General features: G+C 50.7%; 1 protein-coding gene across 1 annotated transcript in view; it reads right to left on the bottom strand.

Moving 5' to 3' along the window:
- Positions 1-19,638, bottom strand: part of VAT1L (vesicle amine transport 1 like) — a 104,372-nt gene extending 84,734 nt beyond the window's left edge. The window contains exon 1 of the mRNA XM_056136403.1: positions 19,271-19,638. Coding sequence (XP_055992378.1) covers positions 19,271-19,497 — 227 coding nt within the window. The 5' untranslated portion in view covers positions 19,498-19,638. The remainder of the gene's footprint in view (positions 1-19,270) is intronic.
- Positions 19,639-20,298: the final 660 nt, after the last annotated feature.

The raw sequence follows: 20,298 nt of genomic DNA, 5'->3' as shown, positions 1-20,298 counted from the left end.
GACTCACTGAGACTGCTGTGATGTAGGAACTATCCTACCCATTTCTCAGATGAGAAAACGGACGCTTGGAAAGATTAAGCCACTTACATAAAGTCACATCTATGGAAAGTATTAAGAGTCACAATTTGTCTGGAGTCAGGACACATGATCTTTCATTATAGACTCTCCCTGGGAGATTAAACCACTCACTGTTCTTGCTCAAAGGCCTGTCCCATGTTTACACCTTATCTAATAGCTGACTGAGTGGGCCCAAAGTCGGGCTGTGGCTTTTCATAATCAAAGCAGAACTCTTTCCTTAGTGGGAAGTGGATGAGTGTGTCTAAGAGCCAGATGTTCCCTCCAACACCGCCAGCTGAACAACAGGCAGCGAGCAAGGACATCTGAAGGATGCTGACAGATAGAACTGGGCTGAAGCGTTCTCGGTAGCCTGGGCTTTGGAAGTCATCATCCATCATCCCCAAACCACCCTCTAGATCTGTGTTTCTCAGCCTTTTCCTCATCACGGCCCCCTCCCAACATTATTTCCTCCCTGCGGTCTTCCCGTCCTACCAGCTGGTCTCCTAGGCTCATGCCATGGCCCTCCCATGGACATGAAGTCCACCCATAACCCACTTGCAATACCCTGGAGGTCTACAGGAGGTTTTGTGGTCCCCAATTCACATGTTGCCCTAGACAAATAGTATTGACCCCTCTCTTTTTCCATTTGACCACACAGTCATTTTCAGCCTCCTTACACCTGTGGATTAGTGTATGTCTATGAACCAGTGGATGAAAACTACTATTTATAGATAAAAATTAGGGGGCTAGAGTGATAGAACTGCAGGTAGGGCTTTGCCTTGCTCATGGTTGCCAACCAAGGTTCGATTCCCAGCATCCCATATGGGTCCCCCGAGCACCACCAAGAGTCATTCCTGAGTGCAGAGCCAGGAGTAACCGCTGTGCTTTGCCAGGTGTAACCCAAAAAGCAATAAATAAATAATGAAGGTAAAAATTATTTGCCCAAGAGCACACTGAGCAAACGAATGGGGAAGAAGGTCCTTAAACTTGAATCTGACCCTTCTTCCATCACAACTGAGAGATAAAAGGATCGTCTTTTTTTTTTTTATTAGTGAAACATCATGAGGTACAGTTGTAGATTTACAAATTTTTGTGCTTGGGTTTCAGTTATACAATGATCCAGTACCCATCCCTCCACCAGTGCCCATTTTCCACCACCACGGGTCCCAGTATCCCTCCCACCCCCCATTCCCCCCCATCCCACCCTGCCTCTGTGGCAGGGCACTCCCCTTTGTTCTCTCTCTCCTTTTGGGTGTTGTGGTTTGCAAAAGAGGCAGTTGCATGTCTTCACATGATCGTTTCCAATACCTTCCAAAGTAACTTAATCTTCACTTAGAAATTTGGGGCTTTGACATAGGGGATAATCCTCAGGCATCCCTCTTAGCTGGCTTTCACATGGTTCTTGAGCATTTGAGCACATGTTTGAAAAAGACACAGGAATATGCTTGACATAATATTCAGCTAACTAATCTGACTCTTCCTCAAAGCTGGTATCATGGTAATGAGTAAGATTAGGAAGTTTCTTTTCCTCTCATACTGAATCACTAGGCCAAGATGAGGCAGCAAGGGTAATTAGGGAGAAATCACATCTGCTGCCTCTGCCTTTTCAACATTCTGGCTGTGAGAGGTAGCATGACCCTCCTGAAGTATTTTTTCAAAAGGTGACACACATACAACTTTCCCAGGGACCCCTTCCCCATCGCTAGTCTGCAGCCCCACCCTGACCTTCTCTGGATGCTTTCAGAGATGCGTGAGCTCCAGGGGCGTTTGTCTTGCAAGCAGCCAACGTGGCCAACCCGAGTTTGATTCCTCCACCCCTCTTGAAGACCCCGACAAGCTACCGAAAGTATATTGCCCGCACAGCAAAGCCTGGCAAGCTACCCGTGACGTATTCGATATGCCAAACACAGTAACAATTGTCACAATGGAGATGTTACTGGGCCCGCTTGAGCAAATTGATGAACAACGGGAGGACAGCGACAATGACGCATCTGAACGCATGAAGGCAGAGGTTTGGGAAGGGAACGTTAAAACTCTCAAAGCACTGCATGAAGGATGTGAGTGAAGATGCAGGCAGGTAGTGGGACAGACTCCTCAAAGGATGCCCCCTTCGCACACTGCCACATCATCATGCAGTTGACAGTGTTGGTTCACATCACAGTGAGCCTTGGCACAGCTCCAGAAAGCACAGATTCACCATTATTACACTTGCCCCTGAACAGAGATTAACAGTGAGATTCAGACATGAACACCGGCCCCGGATAACATAAGGGAGACAGGGCAGAAGTGTATCAAGGTCTTCAAACTCCTGGCTTCTTGGGTAGACATTCCAGGACTTCATAAAATCTCAGCTGCAAAGTGCAGCAGATATGCATAAAAACAGCAATTTTGTGATTAGGAGGAAATAGTCAAAGAAAAAACAGAAAAAACACAGGAACCTGCACGGTCGTTGGTGAGCTAGGACACTTTGGTGGAGCCTTTGAAATTCTCCTGGGCTCTCTCACTCGATTCACTTGATGAGCCTTTATCCTGTGGGTGCTGCTTAAGATACTATCAAAACCAGAGCTAAGGGATAGAGGGAGAGAAACTCAGTGGTCTTGATAAAATAAATTGACTTGCAATACATAGGTTTTATCTAGAAGCAGAAGGAAGGCAAGCTAGGCTTGGCCTCTGTCCTCACTTATATTTCAGGATGATGACAACGCTATTACATCTCATGAGACGTGTGTAGCTGTCCTCATTTTGAGTTCTACAGGAATCAGCAAATGTTTCCTATGGGAAGATGATGGTACCTAGTAGCTAGAAGGTTGGATCATTGAAACTCTATTTGTGCAAAAAAAAAAAAAGGTGCATCCTAAAGAATATAAAGCACCTCGTCCAAAGTCACACAGCAGACACCAGAATCGGGATCTGTACTAGCCCTTTTTATATGGCTTCCACTACAAGATTTGGGACCACTGTCACTGTCACTGTCCTCCCATTGTTCATCAATTTGCTCGAGCGGGCCCAGTAAGTCTCCATTGTGAGACTTCTTGTCACTGTGTCTGGCATATCGAATACGTCACGGGGAGCTTGCCAGGCTTTGCTGTGCGGGCAAGATACTCTCTGTAGCTTACCTGGCTCTCCGAGAGGGGCGGAGGAATCGAACTCGGGTCGGTCATGTTGGCCGCTTGCAAGGCAAACGCCCTACCGCTGTGCTATCGCTCCATTAGGCTGCCTAAATTATGGTAGGCTGCTAGATAATCTTGTTTCCAAACTCTGGTTTGCAACCCATTTATTTTTTTTTAAATACAGTAAAAAAAATGTCAAATAAAGACAGGAATGGTTTCTTTGAGGGAAAAAAAAAACCCTACTGCTAAGTGGTTGATAGTAAAATCATACACGCTATAGTTGATTAATTTTTCAATTTGAGATAAATTTTATATTAGGGGAAAAAAGAGACTAGAGCTATGGAGAAGCTTTTATTTTCTAGGTGGATGGAAGGGAGAGGGGCAGGTTGCTTCTATGAAAAAAAGGTAGATCTTTTGCCATCTCCCTCCTGTCTCATGCTCGCTGTGTCCTCAGCATCAGCCCTGGAGTGATTTAACCAGAGCCAAACATCATCAGACCATCATGCAAAGAACAGCACGCTGGATCTCCCTCTTCCAGTGCTCTGCTTCTCAGCCCAGGCAGAATCAAACAGAACCCCATCATATACATAAGCTCACACTCCCTAGAAACCACAAGTTTGCCCTGTCATTGTTCCCAACAAATTAGTTCTTCATTGGTGAAGAGTTACAGAACCAAAAAAATCATCTTCAGACACACAGTTTCAATTACAAGCAGGAGCTTGAGTATGCCCAGTGATACAATATACATTCTCTTCTTTAAGACCTCAGGGGATTTTTTCCTCAACTCCCAGCTTCAGGGTGAGTTCTGTGAATCTTACAGACTAGGGACAGTGTGTAAAGAATCTCATTTATTTCTTTGCATTGACTGTCAGGAAGTTTTGAGACAAAATTCGTACCATTGCTTTCCCAAACTCTAAGACCATATGACACTCATTGTGTGTTTTCTTGACTTATTTTGGGTTTTGTTCTTTTATTTTGCTTGGGGGTAAGTTTTTGGTTTAGCTGAGTAAGCCCAGCAATGCTCAGGGCTCACTCCTGACTCTGTGCTCAGGAATCAATCTTAAGAGCTGCTTCAAGGACCCTATGCAGTGCCAGGGATTGAACCAAAAATCAGTGTCCACTGTGTGATCCCTTTGGGGTTTTCGTGCTGTCTTCATGTTCAACTTCATTTAACTTTCTGACTGCCTTAGAGTTTCCATTTAATGAGATCTTAAACTCTATTAATATGGTCTTAAACTCGACTATGCATACAAACTCCTAGGAAGGATGGTTAAAGGTTATGGGGTTCTATCCTGAGTCTATGACTCATGGGGGAGGTCAAAGAACTTGCATTCCTAATGAGCTTCAGGGGAGGCTGGTTCCTCTATCTGTGAAACATGTAGGGAGAACTGGTGTCTTGTTTTTTCCTTGTGGCTATCTCATGCTCTTTGGGAAATAAGGCAATTTACACTAACAGATGATGATTAAATAGATAAGAAAATGAAAACTCTCTCATCATTCTTTAGGTCAGTTAGATTTTTTTTTGAGCCTACTCCAAAGGATTATATTTGCTTTTGTAAAATGTGGTCTTATTAAATGAGGTTCATCGTTCCAATTGGACTGGCTCTTTCCTGGATTCAAATTCATTCATCCAAAAAATTGGCTTTTCCTTGTGGATTTGTATGCTCTGAAAAATGTGGTTATTATTATGCTCTAGACATCTATGCTCAAATTGCTGATAGAAATATGGCATTGGTGGTCCTGTTGCTAGTTCTTAGGGGTCTGTGCAGACCCTCGTAGGTGCCATGTAGGAGACTTAAACCATAAGACTAGCTGACATGTTCTATGTTTCTCTAAGTCGTCCTGAGCTCTTAGGATTCCATGAAGTAACTCCAAGACACAGTGAGTCCAAGCACAGAGCCCCAGTGTCATAGGCAAGGTCAGTGACCACAACACCCCCTTCCGCCATAAGCAACAATTGCTGTCTGCTCCAGGGATGGTGTGACAAAGCTGCTGGTGAGATTGTTTTCTGAATTCACAGCAAGGTCATCCTGCCATCTAGATTTGGGTTCTTTCTCCCCTAAATAAGCACATCTGACTGCAGCTATGAGGGTCTCTTTAGCCCACCTTCTCATGAACTAATCACGGGGGCTGGGAAAAATAGCACCACTGGCTCAGCGTCAGCGGTCCCCACAATGTGGACAGTCCCTCTGTAGCACACCACTCTGCTCGTCAGACCCCATTCTCAGGGAACAATTTGTTCACTAAACCTTGGTGGTCAGTCACAATGGCTGACGATGATGGTCAGAGCAAAGGAAGCATCTTAAGTGGCACTGGGTTCTCACACAGAGCTTTTGGGGTATTGGAGGGGGCCACCCAATAAGTCAGCAAGTATCTCAGGACCTCCATTCTAATGTCTCTGCTCACGGGGCCTGGGCAGAAAGGAATTATTTGTGGCTGGCCATAGCAATAGGATACATTCGTGGGCTGTTCACTACTTGCCACACATCATGCTAAGTGCTTCAAAGGCATGGCATCATTTAATATTTTACAACCACCTAATGTGCTAAATAATATCACCCACGTCTCCCAGAGAACAAGCCTGGAGCACTCAGGGGACCTCAGACCTGAAGCCAGGAAGCCAGCACGGTGTCTTCAGTGCCCTTGGCCTGATGCCCGCACTCTGCTTTTTATTTATTTATTTTTTTTTTTTTGAGAGGCCATTACTCTTTTCCCCTCAGTTTCATTTTACTGATTTACTGATTTTGCTTTGGGGGACACACCCGTTGATGCTCAGGGCCAAATCTTGTCTGAATGCTCAGGAAATACTCCTGGCAGGACTCAGGGCACCAGCCTGGATGAGGGAATTGAACCTGGGATGGCTGCACGCAAGGCAAGCGCCCTACATGCTGTGCTATCACTCCAGGCCTCTCCTCAGTTGTTTTTTATTTGTTTGTTTTATTTTGGGCCACACCTGGTGGTGCTCAGGGTTTCCTCTTAGCTCTGCACTCAGGGATCATTCCTGGCAGATTCTGGGGACCAGATGGGATGCCAGGGCTGGAAGCCAAGTCAGCTGCATGCAAGGCAGGTACCCTACTTGCTGTACTATCATTTTGGACTCTCTCCCCTCAGGTCTCCACTCAGACCCTCTCCCAAAGAGGGAACTTTGCAGATACTCCATCACTCTAGGCATTTAACAATAGGCTGAACATCTGCTGGGGCCTAGGGTTCCAGCATTCACAGGCTGGGGGAGCAAAGTTGTCCTGAGGGACTGTAATGACAAAGGTGATCGCAGTATGGGTCATGGGTAATTCTGGACAAACACAGCAGAGCGCACAGACAACAGCCAGAAGTCAGAGCACTGTGGGCAGGAGCGCTGTTGGCTTCAGCCTCTATAGAAAGCGATACAGAAATCTCTCAAAAAATTTTAAAGGAAGTAAAACTCATACAACCCAGCAATACCACTTCTATCCTCAGAACACGAACACTCATTTGAAAGGCTATATGCACACCTATGTTCATGGCACCACTTAGTACAACAGCCAAGATGTGCAAATATATCCAACTATGAATGAATGGACTGAGGAACCTGTGGTGTATATACACAATAGAATACTATGCAGCTATAAGAAAAAAAGATAAAATCATGCCATTTTCAGCCACATGGATGGAACTAGAGGACACCGTGCTGAGTGAAGTCAGTCAAAAGGAAGGGCCAGACACTGAAGGATCCTTCTCTTAGGTGGGGCATAAACACACAGTGAGATAGCATCAAAGGGCGAAGGTGACACAAGAAGAGAACTGACCACACCGCTGAATTGGGAGCAGGGGCTAGGAAAGGGAGGGACGTTGGGGACCTTGGGGTATAGTCCACAGAGTTGGAATCATGTACAGAGAAAACCATCATTAACAGTGCAAATCACAGTATTAAATCAGTTTTAAAATACAGACGCACAGAGGCCCTCTGTCACCGCTACCGCTGCATTTAAATCCTGAACCTTGGCTTTCCCACTCCACCTCAAGAGGGATGCTTGAGTTTGGAAATTTTAGATTTCTCATCCCAGGAAGGAGATACCTAACATGTCCACCTGCAGGCAAGGGTGTGGGTTTGTGGGGTAGAGCATCTCGCTCAGAGCCTCCTCCCTCCAACCCCTCGCCATGTGCCATAAGTGAGCTCAGGGGCTACCACTGCCCCAGTCATTCTCATTTCCTCCGAGAGAGAGGGAACAAATACAGATCATAAACCCCAATTAGTATTCAAAACACACCTCCGTCACTCCCACTCCAAACACCTAGCAAGTTGGCCAAGGAGACAGATTGGAAATGTGAATACCAAGGACCAGTCTGCACGAGAAACAGGAAAGCAGGGACCAGCGGGTCCAAGATAGAAACTCCTTGATGCCAAGATGAAACCCTTGCTTGGAAGAGTTTGGAAGGTGTTTATTTACAGCCAGTCTCTCCCTGGCACCCAGCAGGTTTGCTATCCCTGAAATGGTTAATACTGCTGTGTTTGGTGGCATTCAAGTCATGGGCATCTAGCCAGCACCAGCTGCTGAGACCGAACATGCAAAAGCATTCAGTGGGGCCCAATTTAAATGCAACGGAATCTCTTCATTTTTCACTTGGCTCAGCACTCAGCTTGCAACAGTGACACTGACAACTTCAGGAGCTCAGAGACCAACGAAAGAAAGGACCATATGGTAGGGCAGCTCCCTAACAGGACTGACACAAGGTTAGAGGGCAGAGATGACCTCAGTTGACTGGAGCGGGAAGGCATCCCCTGGAAGGATGACTTGGGACACCCTGGTTCCCTTCGTTACAATTGCATCGGCTCCATCCCACCTCTCCGTTGGGTGGGGTGCGGGGAGGGGTGGCAGCTCCAGATACTGTCAAATGGCTCCTGACTTCCAGCTGGAAGTCCCCAGTGGGGACTCCGAGAGTCTCACCTTCAAAGCCATTGCCACTGGCCAAACAAGGTTTAGGCAAACAGTTGCTTCTGTTGGGATGGAGAGCAGAGTGGTTAGGTCCAGTGGGGCTTTCTGTGGTGATGAAAACGGCCTGCTCTGTCCAAGACAGCGGCCGCTAACCAGGGTTACAAACCCTTGAAAGTGCTTCGTATGAGCGTGGGACTCAACATTTAATTTTAGTTTGTTGCTATTTTAATCTAGAAAGAAGGAGTAGCAAAACCGACACTCTTACTGTCTCCCCCACAGTCTACGAGCAATTAACTCCAAGGCAGACTTTGTCTTAAAATTCATCTTTCATTACTGACTGTTAGCACAGCGCACTCTCTAGACTGCAAACAGTGACTCCTCCAAACAGTGAAGTTGTAGGTAGGAAAATACCTGGGAGTGTGGCCAGGGAGATAGCTCAGAGGACTGTGCACGTGCTTAGCAGGCCGGAAGTCTAAGACCAATTCCCAGCACTCCAGGTTCCCCCCTGAGTACCACCAGGTACGGCTCCCAAACCAAAATCAATAAAAAGAATGAAAAGAAAATACCTAAGAGTGAGTCAAATCTTTTCCCTCTGTTTGCGCCTAAAAGGAGTTACCACCTAGTTATGCTCAGTTGATTATGTGATGTGAGCCAGTGTGGTAGTCGGGAAGAGAACCAAGAAACTAGTACTCCCGGTCGACTGATGAGCTTTGGGAAGAGTAAAGATCTACTTTTGGACTAGAAGAAGAGCTCTGGAAATCCAGCAAGATAGCTGCAAAGTACACGAGAAGACAGCAGGGGTGGAGGGTCTGGAAGAGTTTGGAGGGTGTGGGGAGAGAGTATAGAGGAGGTTGCAGGCATGGGGTGGGGTGGGGGAGAGGAGAACATTTTGGGAAAGGGTTTTTCTGTAGCAGGGGTGGATCCAGCTTCAATGTTTTCCAAAGGACTCAAGAGAACAGAACGAAGCTCCTGAATTATTTTGGAAACCGTGCTGATAGTCAAGAGTAAACAAGGGCCCCGGAGCACAATGCGGAAAAGCCACTTGCACTCCTTCATTGTAGTGCTCTTCACAACGGCCAAAATCTAGAAACAACCCAAGTGCCCAAGAACAGATGACTGGATAAAGAAACTATGGTACGCATGTACGATGGAATACTGTTCGGCCCGTAAGGAAAAATGAAGTCATGCAATTTGCTGCTGTGTGGTGGAGAGTACCATATTGAGTGAAGTTAGCCAGAGAGAGAGGTATGGACAGAGAATAATCTCTCATATGCAGGGTATAAGGAAAGGTAGCAGCTGGGGAAAAACAAATGCCAAAAGGCAATAGAAAAGAAGTTTGAGTCCTGGTCTTCAGAGGACTGGAGCGATAGTACAGCAGGTAGGGTTCGATTCCCAGCAACCCATATGGTCCCCTGAACCTGCCAGGAGTGATCCCTGAAGGCAGAAACAGGAGCAGCCCTGAGCACTGCTGGAAGTGGCTCTTCCCCAAAATGATCTGGTCTTCAGTAGGAAGCTTGCCACTGGGGTGAAGGTCCGGGAATAAGTTAGGAACACTAGGACAATGGGGGGAAGGGGACGGGGGGGCTGTCATAAAGGCAGCCTGGGGTGTGGAGAGAAACTGGGGACACTGGTGGAGAGAAGTGGACACTGGCGAAGGGACTGGTGTTGGAGCACTGTACGCCTAAAACAATCATGAATAACTTGGCACCTGGTTAATTCATGGTGATTCAGTAAATAAAATATATTTTTTAAATTAAGACACCATCACTGTCACTGTCCTCCCATTGTTCATTGATTTCCTCAAGTGGGTCCAGTAACATTGTGAGACTTGTTGTTACTGTGTTTGGCATATCGAATACGCCACGGGGAGCTTACCAGGCTTTGCCGTGCGGGCCAGATACTCTCGGTAGTTTGCCGGGCTCTCCGAGAGGGGCAGAGGAATCAAAGGCAGAGGAATCAAACTCAAGTCGGCCAAGTCGGCCTCGTTCAAGGCAAAAGCCCTACCTGCTGTGCTATCGCTCCAGCCCACATACACCAAAAAAGTGTAGACAGGTCTGGTTATATCAAGGAGAGACGGAGGGAAGAACAAGAAATGGAAAGAAAAATGTTATAAAGTTGAAAGAGAGGGTGAGTACCCCAGGGATGCTGCTGAGGGCGAAGACCCTGTGGCTGAAAATTGGAGGAGGGGATGGGAAAATGCCTTTGTTGTTATAATCCCCCTCACCCGTGTGCTCAGACTGAGGAAGCTCTGGAGGGCCTGTGGGGAGATAAAGCTCAAAGAACCATCCCAGAAGGCGGGCATAGACAGAGCCTCGACACACAGCCCCATGTCCAGCTACAGAACAGCAAAGTCGGACTTTATTACAAGGTCCCTGACTGGAACAATTTTAGTGCATTTCCTGGGAGGATAAAGAGACTCCAATTACAAAATCATTCGGGCCAATCCTAGGCACTGCGGACCTAATCGCTTCCCATTAGCTGATTGAACGAGGTGGAGTGTAGATAAATGAAAAGCCATTCTTTCTGATCTTAGACAAGGATTTTTTGTTTGTTTTTTTTTTTTTTTTGAGAATGCCTGTGATTTGATGGATGGTGTTCCTAATACGGTGTCCGTAATGAGTAAGTGTGGCCATGTCCTGCGCCTGTCTGGCCGGGGTGGGGCCAGGATGGGGCTGTTGGCAAGGAGAATCGATTGGGCCAGGACGTGTGATTTGTCACACGTCTATATTATTAAACAATGTCTATGTGAAATTTGGTTCTATTAAGGTTATACGAACAATGAGGCTGATGGGGTGAGGTAGGTGGTCCCTGAGAATATGAGCACTGTGGGGACTTAGAAGCCACTCACAGGGCTCTGAGCACCCCGAAGGAACCAGATCCCATCCTAGAAGAAGAGTAATTTAGGGAAGACCTGAAGCAAGAGGAAGGCTTGATACTAAGAGTAGATCTGTACCCCATTCCCCATTAACGCTTCGCCTCCAGGGCCTCGTGCCCAAGTGGGGTCAGTGGAAGGTGGGAGGTGGGGGTGGCAGGAGAAAAGATGTGGAGAGGAACCCCAGCTCTCTCTGCTGAGCTGATGAGCACTCCTTAGAGAGGACCCCCACTCCCGCTTCTCATCTCTGAATTGGTTGGTATTACAGAAATTCCTCTCCAACTCTTAGCACGGAGTCGATGGCTCAGAGGGAACTCAATAAAGGTCATTAGGATAAAATGATGATGGATAACGGCCAACAAGCATGTCATTATCAACTCCCGGACACAGGCACAGTCTGCACAGACGGATGACGTGCTGCAGACAGCCTGGATGACGGGTGCCCCCGTGGAAGCGGGTGGTGACACCCCGACTGGAGTGGAAAGGAAATGGGACAGAGACAGGGCATGGCGGGAGGGGCAGAAGGAGACCCCCAGAGATGGTGAGAAATGAGAGGGAAGATCCTGGGTATGGTTTCTGAGCACCTCGGAAACCCCGTCACCACTCTCTTGGACACACTGCTTATTTTTAAATACTGGAATTTCCCCCTCCCCCAAATTTGAAATATTTATCCCCAATTTTATTGAGTTACCGTACACATGAAACATTAGCTGAAGGTGAACACCAGAATGATTTGTCACATCTACATTGTCTATATTGTCAAACGATTGCTACGTGAAATTTGGTTCTATTAAGGATTGTACAAAAGACCAGGAGCTGGAGCAATAGCACAGTGGGTAGGGCGTTTGCCTTGCAGCGGCCGACACAGGCCAGGCCAACCCGGGTTAGATTCCTCCGCCCCTCTTGGAGAGCCCGGCAAGTTACTGATTGTATCTCACCCGAATGGCAAAGCCTGGCAACCCGTGACCTATCCAATATGCCAAAAACAGTAACAAGTCTCACAATAGAGATGTTACTGGTGCCCATTTGAGCAAATCAATGAACAACTGGAGGACAGTGCTATGAAGGACTAAGCTGGTGTGTGGGAGGGGGCAGTTCCTGGGAATGTGAACACTGAGGGGGCTTAGAAGCTGCTCACGGGGCTCTCTGAGCGCCCCAGGAGAGCCAGATGTCAAAAAGGAGGAAATGACAGAGTAGCTCAGAGGTCAGAGGCCGGCATCCTCCAGCCGGGAGAAGTGGCTACTGAGGAGTTCAGAGGGGAGCGTGTGTCTCCAGACAACAGATTTCCATTAAGGAAATGAAATGCCCCTCAGAACAGCCAGTTCCGTTGGTATTCCATCCCATGAGCCGCTCCCCATAAGCCACTATGCCAGAGGATCACAGGCACCTTACTAGACAAGGCTGTGGAGGATGGGGGCTCGGTGCCACACTGGTGTGGAACGGCCAGTGTCTGCTTCTGGAAAGTCATATTGTAGGTGACACGAAGGCTGCAGCAGAAATGACATCAAGTGGGGGGGTAGGGGGATTTAGTGGTCACTGAATCCACCCCCTACCCCCACCTCCGAACCCCCCTCCCACCACAAGCCCACATTGGTGCCTACTGTAAACCAACACCAGACGGCCATTCACCAGTGACAGAGCCATTGAGTGTCTGGGATTTCCAGCATCGCCAACCAGACTGAAAAGAGGATTGACCTGGAAGTGAAAAGGATTCTATGTGTGCTGGCAGTTCTCAGGACTTACTCCAGGCTCTGTGTGCAGGGATCACTCCTCGCAGGGTTCAGGGGGCCGTACGAGATGCCTGGGCTCAAACCCACGTCAGCTGCATGCAAGGCAAATGCTCTACCTGCTGAACTAGCTCTCCAGACCCAAGATTATATGTTTTGTTTTTTAAACTTATTTTTTTATGAAGACACCGTGATTGACAAAGTTATACATAGTTGAGTTTTAGGCCTGAAATGTTCCAGCATTAATCCCAACACCAGGTTATGTATCGTGGTAGTATGTGTGCTGTGTGTGTGTGTGTGTGCGCATATGTGTGTGATGCATGTGTTGGGAAGTACTTAACATGTTCTTGGTTCTGGGTCAATGGTGGGGATGAGGCTCTCCTGAGGGGTCAAGGGTCACTCGAGGCCGGCTCTCAGGACGAGAGCACATTCTGAAATGTTTACGCCCCGTTGTTCGGGGCACCCTGTAAATGCAATGCCCAGCTTCTGAAGGCTCAGGGGAGCGGAGGAAGCAACTTGAGTGACTCCAAAAAGTGGGGGTGTCTCATGGGCTCGGGGACCCTGGGCCAACAGTCATAACGGTTTAGTCCTAGATGCAGCATGAAGCAGCCGAGGCCTCAGGAAAGGAGGAAAAGGAGCCATGTGAGGCCGTAGGGGTGAGTGGGCAGGGCGAGGTGGCGTTGCGTGGCCGGTCTCTGCCAAAGGAGCCCAGTGTATTTATGGTTCTCCCTCTGGCTTCCTGCTTCTCCCCCCAACCCCGGGAGCAGGACTCCTTCGTTTCTGTCTCTCTGCGTCTGTCTGTCTCTCCTGTCCCTCTGTCACTGTCACTCCCTGATTCTCTTGACTGCCTGATGAAACAAACACCAGAGCAAGACCCACAGGGCAGCCTGGGACGGGGATGTGTCTCTGAATTTGTCAGTGTCCCCAGCTCCTGAGAATGGGGGAACAGGCCCTGCACCTGCAGAGCAGGCGTTAGGATGAAACGGGAGCTGAGAGCGGGCAGCCCTGGACTCGTGGGACCCCAGAAGCCCAACAATCCGTCAGCGTCCACAAGCATGGTCCATCGTCAGCCCATTTTCAGATAGGCCAGCGGAGCCATGATTGGCTGGAACCAGTTGTGTGTGTGTGTGTGTGTGTGTGTGTGTGTGTGTGTGTGTGTGTGTGTGTTTTATCCAGTTGGTCTCCTTCCAACAATTTCATGTAGCCTCTTGTAAATCAGTCTGGGAAAAGAGCCGTCCCCAGTCCATTAGCGCTTCCCACCGCAGGCCAATAGGAGCCACCACCAGACAGGCCTTGCTAATGGCCACTTAGCTACGGACCCGCAGCCCAGTGGGGAAACCCTTGGCCTTAAATCCCACCCACTCCTGCCCCCACCTACTCCCATCTGCTGTGTCGAGACTGTCACAGCAAAGACTCTCCTGGAGGGGGACCTTGCACCAGCGGTCCCCGGGGGGCTACTAGTAGTGCCTGGGACTCTCCTGGGCGTTCCAGAGTCCTGGACCTGGAAATGAGTGCCCATGGCAGCTGCCCTCACCCACAGGCTGATCCCTGGGTGCCAGGCGTCCCCGCACGCACTTCCGGCTATCCCAGAAATGCCATGGAAGCCTCTGCAGGGCTGTGCTGTTACTTTCCATTTCACAGGGCAGGAAATGGAACTTTGGAGTGATGAGTGACCAGGGCATGCTCTGAGCCTCCCCTGGAGCCTTTACACTGAGCAATACAACGGGTGCCCCACACCCCATAACAGACTGGCAATGGGGAGGGGTGGGGGGGCACAGAGGGCTTTATGGCCCAGAACTCCAGGTGGGATCCAGCTGAGGCCACGTCCCTGCTTATCTCTCTGTCCCACCTCACCTGGTTCTCTGGTCCCAGCTCCTCGATAAACCACGCAAGGGAACAATCTCTTCTAAGTTCTTTGCTCAGCACGACCCCCTCAGTTTTGTCCACGTGGTAGCGAACAGCAGCATTTCTTGTTTTATTTCTCATAGTTGAGTCTCAGTGCATTGTGCAAAGACCCCACAGCTTCTTGGTCATTATTGTTAGACACGGGGGCTGTTTCCAGGTCTTGGCTATTGTGAATAGTGCAGCAGTGAATATAGGTGTGTGGGATCATGTTGGTGGTATACAAAGAAGCAAATGTCCAATAAGAAATGTCCAATGAAAATGTCTAATCGGGGGCTGAAGTGATAGCAGAGCAGGTAGGGCATTTGCCTTGCACGCAGCCTGACCCGGGCTCGATTCCCAGCATCCCATATGGTCCCCCAAGCACAGCCAGGAGTAATTTCTGAGTGCATGAACCAGGAGTAACCCCTGTGCATCACTGGGTATGACCCCCCAAAAAAAGAAAATGTCCAATGGTTGGGGGTAGGGAGCAAAAAGCTTTAGATTCTAATAACTGATACAAGTTACTAGGAGTCAAGAGGCTGAAAAAGTCCAGTGATTCCATGGAAGGGCCAGGAGACAGTACAGAGCTTAGGGCATAAGCCTGACAAAGGCCCAACCCAACCCAGGTTCAATTCCTGGCACCGTATGGTCTCCTGGGCATCCAAGGTGCAGCCCTGAAGACCTCCCACACTGCAGGGGTGACCCAAGTATCCCCCACACTGCAGAACCTGGGCAGCATCACATCCTTGGGCCCTTACACTGAGTCTTAGGCTGTCTTCTCAAAAGACTATGTGTTTCTGCCAACTACGTGGTCCAGTTGGTAGAGAATCACTAGTGTGGCCGCTGGATCTCCTGAACACTCCTTGGAAAAGAAAGAAATAAAGAAAGAAAGAAAGAAAGAAAGAAAGGAAGGAAGGAAGGAAGGAAGGAGAAAGAGAGAAAGAGAGAAAGAGAGAAAGAAAGAAAGAAAGAAAGAAAGAGAGAGAGAGAGAGAGGAAGGAAGAAATGAAGGAGGGAAGTGAGAAAGGAAAGAAAGAAAAAGAATGGAGAAAGAGAGATACAAAGATAGAAAGAAGGAGGGAAAGAACGAAGGAAGAAAGCACTTAGTGGAGTGTGCTGGGGGGATATTAGCATGTGGGTGATTCAAGTGGTGTGGGAACACTGACCCCCTAAAACATCTGTACAAGGCTACATCACATACACTAGTAGCCTTGTAAACCAAAGTTACCCCAGTAAAAACTAACATAACAAGGTAATAAGTAAGAAAACAGAAACCAGGAAGCCAATGTCAGGGTCTGCCACAGAAGAACCAGCTGAGACCCATGTCCCTTAGTCTAGGAGAGTCTCATGCCTCATCACCAAGCAGAAGTAACACAAACAGTGCCTGCATCATACCCGCTAATTGCCACCAAGAAATGCACATGACAGCATCAATGTGACCACAGCCATGGTGGCAGCCACGACTCCTGTGTTTCTGGCTCCAGCCATGGGCCCATCACTTTCCTACATCTGATCTTCTCACCAAGAGGTTCATCTTAGCGTCCCAGTTTTGCCATGGAGGCCTAGAGAGTTTGGAGAGATGGCGGGTCCCAGTTTTGCCATGGAGGCCTAGAGAGTTTGGAGAGATGGCGGGTAATGTTCACTGGGGTTGTACAGAACGACACCATCCTTCTCAAAAGACTACGTGCTTCTGCCACTTGGTCACCTACATCGGGGGCTGTATTTCTGTTCAGTGAGTAGCTGATGAAATAGGCTCCCCACTAATGTTGCTGCTCTCGTAAGACTTGAGAAAGAAGACTGCCATCCCCCCCCCCCCCCCCTCAGAAACTCAGTGGAGCCACAATTGGCCATGATCACCTCTGCAGTGGAAGAGAAAACCACAACACTCTGGAACTAGCCAGAAAATGGTTCCCTGCAACCAGACACGAAAAGCTCGATGGAGCCACATCCACTGAAGAAAGGAAGGAGAACAAGTTTACATGCCACAGGTCAGCGAGGTAAAGGAGCGTTCTGGAGTCTTTTCCACAGAGATGGACAGGAGATTACCAAGCCGGGGCAGACGTGTAAGAGACACAGACCAGATTCCAACCCGGGGACGAGTTTTTGTGCTACCTCCCTAACTCTCTCACCGGACCACGCACGAGAGGAGGAAAGGGAAATGAAATGTGCGTTTCCCTGACCTCTTCTCTTCCGTTCCCATAAAATGTATAACGTAACCATCCCTGACCCTCATTTCCGGTCTGAAAAATACGATGGACTGTGCTTTCTTCCCTAGCCAAGAAGCTCTCCTATTTGATGATAAAAAAAAGGTTTCCATTAAAAATTGGGGGCAGATAAAAGGGGGGACCTTTATGCGGGAGGCCACGAGCTGATTCATAAAAATACAGAATGACTCATCCTGGCTTTCAAAGCTAACCATAACAATCAATGGACCTCTTTGGCCAGCCCGTGCCAGCCCAGTGAAGGAGGGAGGGGCCCCTGGGCAGCGAACCTGGTCCCACATTTGCTAACAAAACCGATGAACACTGCCTCCAGCTGGCTGGCAAAAAGACTGCACACAGCCCCCCCCCCCCCATCTTGTTTTCCGTTCCACATGCTGTTCCAGACTTAGCTGGCTTTCTGAATAAGTGGGGCTGGGGGTCCGCATTGAGTCCACAGTGTGTGTGTGTGTATGTGTGTGTCTGTGTTTGTGTGTGTGTGGTGTGCGCGTACACGCGCACTCAACTCCAGTGGAATTCAGGTTTGTGTGTCCAGCTTTGAAACTCAGTCTCCTGGCCTTCATCTCAACACGTACGGCTGCAAAGTGCTTTCATTCCCATCAGCAGTGAGCACAAGACGAGAGAACGCAGGCCGATTGCCTCTGCAGGGGACACATTCTCTCATTAAAAAGTGGCTTGAACGTTTTCACTCTCTGAATGTATACTCGAACCAAGAGTACCAGAACACGTGAGCCTCAATGTGGTTGGCGAGTCCTGAATCTCTCTCTCTCTCTCTCTCTCTCTCTCTCTCTGTCTCTCTGTGTCTCTCTGTCTCTGTCTCTGTCTCTCTCTCTCTCTCACACACACACACACACACACGCGCGCACACGCACACACACACAAACACACACACATACACACACACTTTTTGACTGGTGGTTAAGAAAGGAGAATTCCCACTACATGGTTTTAATTGTTCTAGGCTGACATTTCTACCAGCAAAGGAAGGAAAATGATGAGTCAACAATCCTCCTCCGAGCATCTTCCCTGGGGTCATTCATTTACAATAACTTCGTATGTATTGTGCACCCAGCACAACGCCAGCCAGCACCGTGCTAGGCGTTGGGGCTTTAACTGTGAAAAGCTCTGTTTTACGAGATCTATCAGCTTGGTTGAGCAAGAGTTAATCAAACAGAGCTCCCCCAGTTTCTAAAGCCCTTGCCTCAGACCCTGGTGTCCCCAGAGAGAGGACCAAGAGCGGTGTCTGGGCAAACACGCCCAGCTCCAGCCAGAGAAGGCCGGGGAGCCGGAGATCTACTGGAGATCTACTCGGTGGTGATTCTCCCCAGCTCCTCCCCAGCAGCGAATAAATCAGTAGCGGAGCAGAGAGGATCGCATTTGCATATTTCTTGCCTTGAGACTTGGTCCCAGTTTCTGAGTCTGGGGGGGGGGGGGGGTCTCACCTGAGAACTGATGTATCGGCTGCTACTTAGGGGAGCAGCTTTTGCTGGAAGCTTCTTTGGGGAAAAGAAAGGGGGCTGGGGAAGATGGGAAGGAATCAAGCCATCCTCGGAGCAAATTTCCCCAGGGCTTCCCAAGTGACTGATAGGAGTACTGAGTGCCAGTCTGACCACAGAATCTCAGGAAAACGACTGAATGATGTATGTATGTGTGTGTGTGGAGGGGGGGGGGGTCCTCCAGAAGGAGCCTGGGCTCCCAGGTCACTCAGATGGCTGAGTTCCAAGGAGCTGGAGTCGGAGACCATTGATCAGCTCTGTCCTCTTCTCTAGATTAAAGCAGAAGAGGATAGGGGGGTGGGGGGGGTTGGGGGGGGCAGGAAGGGGAGGACTGGACTGCATCCTGAGCATGCCGGGCGTCTGAGACTTGGACGCCGACCCCCGGACCCTCCGGCACCCACGTCTGGGTCCCCAGGGAGCGAAGGTGGGGGGCGGGCAATGGGGGAATCACTGCCCCATCCCCGCAGCAGCCGGCGGGGCCTCCCGGGGGTCGCAACCTAGCGGTCAGAGCCAGTAGTCAAAGGGGCGCTCTCTTGATCCCGCTTCCTTCCCTCGCCTGGAACGCGGATGGGGACGGTCCCGGGAAGTATGAAACGAGCTCGCACCCGTGCAACTCTCAGAAGGGTGGCGGGCGGCTCCGAGGAGTCCGGAAACTCGGTTATAATCCTCAGCCCCGACCCCCGGGGGCCACTCCCCGGTCCCGGCGGGCCGAGCGGCCCGAGCCCAGGCAAAGCTCGCGCAGCGCCGGGCGTGCGCCCACCCCTCCCGAGAGCTCACCAGCACCTCCGGCGACCCCCCGAAAGCGGACTGGGGAGAGGCACGGCCACCTCGGCGCCTTTCCCAACCGCCGGGGGCCGGGCAGAGCCCCCCCGGGCGCCCGGGATCGGGGTTCTCGCGCCCCCTCCCCGCGAGCGCCGAGCGCGCAAAAGAGAGCAAAGAGGAGGAGGAGGAGGAGGAGGAAGAGGAGGAGGAGGAAGGCGCGGATACTGGACCAGGCTTTGATGCGGATCTTGAGCTCGCCGTCCTGCGGCTCGGGCATGGCCTTGCGCGTGACCCGCAGCTTGTTGAGCCCCCCGAAGCCGGCCAGCACCACGGCGCGCATCTCGCGGGCGTCCCCCCGGCGCTGCGAGCCGCCGCCGCCCTCGGCCGGCTCCCGGGCCGCCTCCTTCTCGATCATCTGCTCCGTCTCCTCCGCCTTCTCGGCGCCCTCCTTGGCCATGGCGCTCGGGCTGCGGCTGCGGCGGGCGGGGGGGCTCGGCGCGGCCTCGGCGGGTCCCTCCTGTTGAATGCGGGATGCTCCGCCGCGCAATGGCTGCAGCCCGGGGAGCCGCGCCGCGGTCCACCGCCTGCGCCGTAATCCCCGCAAGAGCCGCGCGCGCGCGCCGCCCGCCGCGCCCCGGCGCCGCCCCGCTCGCGCTCCGGCCCCCGCCTCCGAGCCCGCTCCGAGCCGCAGCCCCCCGCTCGGGGCCCCGGCTGGCCCCCCGACGCGCGAGGAGGACTCGAGGCGAGGCCCCCACCTCGCGCGCCGCCCCGCGGGGCGCAGTACTCGGTTATATACGGCGCGGGCTGGGCGCCTGGAAATGGACAGAGACGAACGTCTGGGCCTGGAGGACGCCTCCCCGCGACGAGGTGGCCTCCTCGACGCCCACCCGTCTGCGGGGGAGGGCGGCACCGACGGGAAACCGGGCCGGGTCCCAGAACCGTCGGCTCTCGGTGGCAAGGATGGAGGTTCGGGAAGCGCCCAACCAGGGGTTTCCCCCACGCTCGTGGGGCCCGCAGGGTCCGAACCAGAGTGAGCGGAGTGGGCTCCCCCCGGACCCGCCCGGGCACCGCGCGGGAGAAGCCCCAGGAGGTCCCCAACTAGGCACGGGTCCTGGTCCTCTCTGGACCTCCCCAAGAAGACACATTTTTCAATTGACTCTCTTCTCTCTCTCTCTCTCTTTCTCTCTCTCTCTCTCTCCCTCTCTCCCTCCTCCACCTCCCCTCCCCCTTGCTCTACCTCTCCCCACCCCCTCTCCCT

Source organism: Sorex fumeus, unplaced genomic scaffold, assembly GCF_029834395.1.
Source record: "Sorex fumeus unplaced genomic scaffold, SorFum_2.1 ptg000122l, whole genome shotgun sequence".
NCBI lineage: Eukaryota > Metazoa > Chordata > Mammalia > Eulipotyphla > Soricidae > Sorex > Sorex fumeus.
This window is presented reverse-complemented; position numbering and strand designations above follow the sequence as displayed.